This window comes from Theobroma umbraticum, unplaced genomic scaffold (assembly GCF_002168275.2).
Source record: "Theobroma umbraticum cultivar Fairchild unplaced genomic scaffold, ASM216827v3 scaffold_228.0, whole genome shotgun sequence".
NCBI classification, from domain to species: domain Eukaryota; kingdom Viridiplantae; phylum Streptophyta; class Magnoliopsida; order Malvales; family Malvaceae; genus Theobroma; species Theobroma umbraticum.
Genome location: NW_018397274.1, coordinates 934,621 through 942,603, shown reverse-complemented (window position 1 = coordinate 942,603; position 7,983 = coordinate 934,621). Strand labels below are relative to the sequence as shown.

General features: G+C 36.1%; 1 protein-coding gene across 1 annotated transcript; it reads left to right on the top strand.

Annotated features, from left to right (window-relative positions):
* Positions 1–261: 261 nt before the first annotated feature.
* On the top strand, positions 262–7,889 carry ARF1 (auxin response factor 1). Its single transcript, XM_021442395.1, has 16 exons — positions 262–426; positions 536–565; positions 1,325–1,372; positions 1,732–1,847; positions 2,592–2,687; positions 2,778–2,834; positions 3,017–3,169; positions 3,267–3,351; positions 4,245–4,335; positions 4,427–4,591; positions 5,193–5,312; positions 5,391–5,466; positions 5,574–5,742; positions 5,816–6,303; positions 6,616–6,806; positions 7,239–7,889. Exons 3-16 carry the CDS (start codon positions 1,336–1,338, stop codon positions 7,408–7,410), a joined length of 2,016 nt encoding a protein of 671 aa, XP_021298070.1. The 5' UTR covers positions 262–426; positions 536–565; positions 1,325–1,335; the 3' UTR covers positions 7,411–7,889.
* The last annotated feature ends 94 nt before the right edge of the window (positions 7,890–7,983 follow it).

The window sequence follows — 7,983 nt, the reverse complement described above, 5'->3', positions numbered from 1 at the left end:
GTAATTAATTAAAAAAATAATTAATTAAGATCCGTTGGTAAAGAAGGAAGCTAAATTAATGGGCCGTGGGGAAATTGCTTGTGCGTGAACTAAGGGACAGCGGAGAGCAGCTGTAGGGATTTCAGGGGCACGCGCTGGATCAGGGTTTCCTCTTTTCTCTCGATTTCCTTTTTTCTTTAAAATAATTAGTAATAAATAAATAAAAATTTATTTATATTTATGTAAGGGAGTGTTTGCCGTTCCGACAAATATAAAGAGAGAGAAAGGGAGAAGGAAAAAAACAAAAACAATAGGAAAAACCTAGAGAGAGAGTAAGTGTGTGTGTGCGCGCGTGTAAGAAAAAGAACAGAAAAAGAGGCAGCCATAGCCAAAAGAGGTCGTGTCGGCTTCGACCAAACATTGACGCACATAAACTCATTGAACACTGTTAGCTGCTGCTTCTTCTTCTTTTTTAATAATTTCTTTGACGTTTTTTCTTTTTCGATCTGTTTTTGGTTTTTCAAAGCCCTAATTTTTCTTTCTTCGGATCCTTCAGATTGAACACAGAAGAGGAGACTCCAAGGGGGTAAAGCCTTTTTCTTCTCCCTTTGAATTAATATTTCTTTTTGGATGTTTGGTTGGTCAGAAAATGGAAGAAAAGAGGGGGGAAATGCTGATTTTCTATAGCACTTTATCACTGACTAGTGAGACCTATTAGTTTTGTTTAGTGTTCCCTTTTAAAAAAAATTAGACGATTTTTTGATGTTATATTTCTATCAGATCCCAATTTATTCTCATTTCTTTTAAATCTGTTGTTATTCTATTCTCTCTTTGTCACGTATATGATAAGTATGTGTAAGTATTGCAGAAGATTTCTGTTATTGCAGAATTGGGGGTTGGGGGTGGGGGAAGTGGTTAATCCCATTTTCGGTTTCAATTCTTTTTGTTCTTTTAGAGTTCAAAAAGTTGGGTTTCTTTTTATAGTAAAGAACAATCGGATCATCTCGTTCAAATTAAATGAAATTCATCCCTATCATTTTTGTTTTGGTTTGTGAGTTTTGAGACTTTTTACTTTTTGGCATCATTTAAGGCGTAAAGCGGAGTAGACTGACACATAGGTAGTAATTAGTAATTAAGGCTTTTGACAGCTTTTTTGAATGATCAGAACAAGCAATAAAGTAATAGTTAATGCAATCTTAATTAATGGCTTTACTCTTTGTAGGTGTGGAAATTAATATTTCTTGATTTATTTATTTTATAAACTCCATGTTGTCTCCTTTTGTTACAACCATTGTTCTATCACAGGGTTTCCATAGGTTGATTGCTTTCTGCTGATTTCTTTTAGGTGGTGTTACTATGGCTTTTGCGGCTCCATCTGCTGAAAAACAAGCAGGTTTGTGGCTTTTTTTTTTTCTGAAACTTAATACAGAATTTTGATCTGAGTGAATGTTTATGACATAGTATACATATTTTTTCATGTCTCAAATGTAGACAGAAAATTCAAAATGGTTGATGGTTAACCTTGATCGTAGCTTTTATATAAAAAATTTACGATACGGAGGGATTGAGCGAATTTCAACTGTAATATTGATATTTGTGTAAGAGTTTACACATTACTTTAAATTAAAAAGAGATTCGCCACTATGTTTCAAGCTGAACTCTTGTTCCACAATCCTAGCTGATTTATTTCTTGGTATTACAGAATACTATGGTGGCTTAAATTTGTTTTTCTTCTTTGTCATCTTTTGTTAGGTATCAAAGATGGTCCTCTGTATCAAGAATTATGGCATGCCTGTGCTGGACCTCTTGTCACGCTTCCTCGTGAAGGGGAGCGTGTTTATTACTTCCCACAAGGTCACATGGAACAGGTATGTTTACTTTACAGTAAACTTGTGGATTTAGTAACTTTTTAAATTGGTTCTATTTCATAAGTTATCGGCTTTGACTTGTGCTTAACAAAACCTTGGTTGGATGGGTTCATAAATCCTTGCTATTTTTTATTATTTTGAATTGCCTGGTGTCAATATTGATTTTATGCCAGCTAGCATTGAGTACTCACAGGCATGATTCTAGGTTCTTGGTTATTAATGGAGAAGAAATTATCTGGTATGAATTTTTGAATTTTGGTTTGATTCTTTCTATTTTTGGTGAATCACTAATAGTAAGATGTGCAAGGGAAGAAATGGATGAGCCTTACTAACTTGTACTGTCTAAACATCTTTAGGATTGCCATCAATTTAATGTGGCAATGAACTTCAAAAGTTTATAGACAGATACCTCGATGCATAGGTTGTAGAATAATTTATTACTGTTATCTATGTATTTATACAAATGTTTGTATACCATGCAATTTGCTCGCAATATCTCCATTTGCATGTCAGTTGCCTGATGTTTACGGTCAAGTTGGTGTTGCTATACATTTGGAATATTAATTAGAATGCATGTGGTCAATTGAGTTTTTCTGATAAAACTCCTTAGTATCAATTGAAGATTTCTGTTCCTAATTATTCATCAAGTTTTGTGTGTAGGTCTATAATTTTACTTCACACTATGTCCCTTCTATTCTCTGGTAGTGCTTCTAATTTTTTTTTCTTTTTATTCTCTATTTACAGCTTGAGGCATCAATGCATCAGGGGTTAGAACACCAAATGCCATCATTTAATTTGCCATCTAAAATTCTTTGCAAAGTGGCTTCTGTTCAGCGTAAGGTAACTTATTCACACTTATTGGTTTTTACTTTCTTCTGAGCTTTACTGCTTTGTTTCCTTGTGCTAAATGACTTTTACCTTCAAGAGCAGGCTGAACCTGATACAGATGAAGTTTATGCACAAATAACTCTGGTACCTGAAGTCGATGTGAGCTCTCTCCCTCTCATTGTCTCTCAATCTCTAACTTATTTCATCATAAACTTGTCGCTGTGGAAAGCTGCATTTAGTTTCTGCAATCTACTGTCAGAATTACTTTGAATGATTTGTATAAATATCTTTCTGTATGTTTGGACTGTGGTCACTTCTTTTTGCTCTCCAATATGGTCCAGCAAAGTGAGGTTACGAGCTCAGATCCCCCGCTTCCTGAACCTGAAAGGTGCATAGTCCATTCATTTTGCAAAACTCTTACTGCTTCTGACACTAGCACCCATGGTGGATTCTCGGTTTTGCGTCGGCATGCAGATGATTGTCTGCCCCCACTGGTTAGTTTAGACACATTGATTGAATTATTTTCATTTTGAGATACCACATATGTTAAGAGTTTTTCTGAAATTTTTATGCAATTCCTTCCTTTCCCAGGATATGTCCCAGCAGCCACCTTGGCAGGAATTGGTTGCCACTGATCTGCATGGCAATGAGTGGCATTTTAGGCATATTTTTCGAGGTTATATATCATTACTTTTTGGTCAATGTTTTCCAAAGTCGCCTTACTGAGAGCTGGAAATTTTCAAGTATCTAGGCTGAAGGCTTGGTCAAAGTTGTTTTGTATTCTATGCCATCTGCTTACTTGACACCTCTCTTTTATGGGGCTCAGCACATGTAAATTTTTAATATTTGAATTTTGATAAACTTTTATGTATGCAGAGTTAAAGGAAAATATGTTCCAAGCATCTTACGACCTTGAATCAAGTAGCTTCAAAATCATATAGGTCTTAGTTTGTTGGAATTAGGGAAGAGCCTTTTAGGCACTTGTTGATGGCAGTTAAAGTGTCATGGAGTTGGAATCAGTAGCTGTGTGGGGACAATTGGCTCTTTCTGTGGGATAAACTTGTTGGCTACTTTGGACTTTTAAGTTTTAAATAAAAAGAGAAACTTTAAGTATCTATCTGTTACAGTGTCATGCTCCATCACATATTCTTTTCAAATGATTAAGTTAATATTAGTTTCATAATGAATTGTTATCTGTCAGGAATCATGAAATGGATGCTTGTAGAAACTGGAAGAATTGTTTTTTTTTGTATAATCCCTTTATAAAACTATGGGCTTTTGAAAGGTGAATCAACATGGTTTCGAGGATTTAGCTTCTGTTTCTGTTCAGAATGTATTCACTGTTTTTGCACTGTTAGCATCATTCAAAACCACCTGTTGTGTTCATTTTACCTATTTTTGCAATGTCTCCTCTAATTTATTGGCACTCATTTAAAATTGAAAAAACTTATTATTGTTTTTAGTTTTATCTTTTAAGTCGTCTAGACTTCTCTGATGTCGTACTTGTAGTGATTTGATAATAATATTGTTCTTGCTTCTTGGTTCATTAGCATTTAAATTTATTTGCAGGGCAACCGAGGCGCCACTTACTCACTACTGGGTGGAGTGTCTTTGTTAGTTCCAAAAAATTAGTGGCCGGTGATGCATTTATATTCCTGAGGCAAGATCTATCTCTTTGACAAAATAGATATTCTCTTTTGTTAATTTTATATAATCTACTGACCTATATATGCATAATTGCCTCTCTCCAGGGGGGAAAATGGAGAGCTGCGTGTTGGTGTGAGGAGGCTTATGAGACAACAGACCAACATGCCATCTTCTGTTATATCTAGTCACAGCATGCATCTTGGGGTGCTTGCCACTGCATCCCATGCCATTGCTACCGGAAGTATGTTTTCTGTCTTCTACAAGCCAAGGTTTGTATTTTATCCTGCAGAGCCAACCAACAGTAACCCTACATCATCATCCGTCTTTTTCAATGTCCGTAGCCATTTTTGTTGTTGTTATTATCATCGTTATAGTAGTTATTTTATTTTATTTACTAATTAATTAAAAATTAGAAATTGTATCTTGCAGTGTTTGAGTTGATGCATATGTGCACATTTATTTATTTTGTTTCTTTGTTTGATCTTGAATTTAATTTTTTGTGGATTGAAGCTATATGCAACTTTATCCCTTCTGAGGTCATAATTTATTCTTCCTTTAGCGCGTATTAAGCATATTTATCCTTAAGGGTGAGGTGCATTAGACTAAATATCTCCTCAGACACAAACGAAATAGAGGATTTGGTTAAACACTTTAGAAGGTGATATTGATAATTGTGAAATTATATATACTATGGAGTAGAATATGGTATTATATATCTGTACATTTGTTTCTTTTTCCTTCTTCTTCTTATTTTGTGGCATTTTCAGTGGAGTCTGATGCCTAAGATCTGTTTTTATTGCCCTCATCATATAAAGATGAGTAACTCTGGTGTTTTGTGTATATTTGTTCTGACGAGCATTATATTATCAGAACAAGCCGGTCTGAGTTCATTGTGAGTGTAAACAAATATCTTGAAGCTCGTGGCCATAAGCTATCCGTTGGGATGAGGTTCAAAATGAGATTTGAGGGTGAAGAGGTTCCTGAAAGAAGGTATACATCTGCTGCATTGTTTTCCTTTGGATTCAGAATTGGTAGTGCTTGTTAACCAGCAATCATTTGTGCCTGCAGGTTCAGTGGCACAATTATTGGTGTTGGGGATAATAAATCGTCTGGATGGGATGATTCTGAGTGGAGATCGCTAAAGGTTACCCCAATTTCTTATGTCATGTCTTATTTGTTCTGCATTGAGACGAAACACATTTTGGGATGTCTGCCCTGTGAAACTCTTGTTACAATATTGTCTATTTCCAGGTTCAATGGGATGAACCTTCATCAATCCTGCGCCCTGATAGGGTGTCTCCATGGGAACTGGATCCACTTGTTGCGACTAATACCTCTTCAAACTCACAACCTGCACAAAGGAACAAGCGGGCTCGACCACCTGTTCTACCTACACCATCTTCAGATCTTTCTTCACTTGGTACAATTGTTTATTTGTCAGTACCTGCATTAAATTCTTGCTTTGGATTTTAATTGAACACTATATGTGATAGGTATGTGGAAATCATCAGTTGAATCTCCTGCTTTCTCGTATTGTGATTCACAACGTGGACATTCATCACCTAAATTCTCCTCTACTGCAAAGCTTAACTCTGTTGGCTTTAGTGGGAATTGTTCAGTTGCTGCTGTTTCTAGCAACTCCATGTATTGGTCTAACAGAGTGGAGAGTGTTACAGAATCTTTTGCACCAGTTGTTAACAAAGAATCTTGTGAAAGAAAGCAGGGCACTGGGAATGGCTGCAGGCTGTTTGGTATTCAACTTGACAATGTGAACATGGAAGAAACTTCCCCTGTGGCTACAGTTTCTGGGACTGTAGTGGATGACCGGCTTGTTCTATTAGTAGATGCCGACTCTGACCAGCTCTCTGATCCATCAAATCTTAATCGATCTGATCTTCCTTCTGTAAGTTGTGATCCTGAGAAGTCATGCCTGAGATCTCCTCAGGAGTCACAGAGCAAGCAAATTCGGAGCTGCACTAAGGTCATCCAAACACATTCTTTTGCTTTAATTTGCCGAGAAGAAAATAGCTTTTTTAAGACTAGAATCCCCTGGAAAGATTGGAAGTTCTTTTGTTGTCTGATTTACATAAAGCTGTAGCTTTTTGTCAAGATCTATTTGCATTTTAGTCTAAAATTTTGTCTTCATGCTTGAGAAACACTGTAGAGAACCTACTAAAAAGGATTGATTTTACATTCTAGTAAAATATAGTATTGTTACAAATACTATAGAAGGATGCTGGGTGTCTGTTACAAATATAGTATTGTTGTATTTAACTGAGCTTGCCTTTTTCAGGTTCACATGCAAGGGATGGTGGTTGGAAGGGCTGTTGATTTGACACGATTTGACTGTTATGAGGACTTGCTAAGGAAGCTGGAGGAGATGTTTGACATTAAAGGTCAGCTCTCTGGGTCAGCTAGGAATTGGCAGGTTGTCTATACCGATGATGAAAGTGACATGATGATGGTTGGGGATGATCCTTGGATGTAAGTTCAGCCTTCCTATTTCTCTTATTGGTGCTATATTCTTGGTGCAGGATATTACTAAATCCTACACTTACATTCTTGTTTGGTTCGTAGGATCCACCTATTAAAATGTTTCTTATAGGTCTACTGGTTAATTTGTTATTCTGATTTTATGTACATTTTTGTCTTATCAAAATGATGGGTGATATAAATGGAAAAAGGACTTAAATTACACCAAGGCTGAGAAAGGTATAATATGTTAAGAAATAAACTTTACGAACTCTCTATTTTTAACAATTTATCAGACAAAACTCTATTGTTCTTGTGATTAGTGAAATCAACTTCAAGGAAAGTTTGAAAATATCTAATTGAGATTTTATGGTACAGTGTGAATCTGAGCTCATTGGTCGTTCTGCTACTTATTCCATTTGTTTCTGTGAACTTCCATTGCAGTGAGTTTTGCAGCATGGTGAGGAAAATTTTTATCTTGACATCAGAGGAAGTTAAAAAGTTATCACCCGAGATAAAACTTCCAGCCAATGATGATAGCAAACCAGCCAAGCCTGGTGTTGACACAGTTGTCAACACTGACGACCGGTCTTCAGTTGTTAGTCCTGGGTGCTAATGTACCCAGGCCTTTATGTGCTGCAGGAAAGCAACCATAGAAGAGGTTGAGAAAAAAGAATGTAGTGCTCTAGATTTTGTCTATATATGCATTACCTTGATGACATTGCCATTGACATGGCAATACTGAAATGGCTTGCTACAGCATCCACATCTGTGAGTCTGCTGTTCTGTCAACAAATTCCTCTGGAGAGAGTGAGATGTGCCTCAATGATAGGGTTTAGATCTCATATAATTAGATTTTTTCTGCACTCTAAAATATTTTTGTGAAGCAAAATCTCATAGCGATTGTTCATTTGGTTTTTAAGTAGGTTCAAAAGTTTCTCTCCTCCCAGTGCTCAATTGAAAGTTGCCCTCCTCTTACCTTTTGCCCTTTTTTTTTTTTTTTGCCTTCTGTCAATTTATTTTTGTTATATAATATACAACATGGCACACTTGTCCTTTGTATGTAAATATATATAGTTGTGCAATCTTTTGTTACCTGCGGATTTGGATATGTTTCTTCTAGTTTTCTGTATATATATTTTTTGGGTTATTCCCCATCAGTTTTAATTCCCAGGCAGCTCATGTTTCG

Excerpts from the sequence above, each read along its gene's own strand:
- ARF1 (XM_021442395.1), top strand. The coding sequence starts at position 1,336 with ATGGCTTTTGCGGCTCCATCTGCTGAAAAACAAGCAG. Across the intron at positions 1,373-1,731 it reads ATCTGCTGAAAAACAAGCAG|GTATCAAAGATGGTCCTCTG; the intron begins GTTTGTGGCTTT and ends ATCTTTTGTTAG. Across the intron at positions 2,835-3,016 it reads CTCTGGTACCTGAAGTCGAT|CAAAGTGAGGTTACGAGCTC; the intron begins GTGAGCTCTCTC and ends AATATGGTCCAG.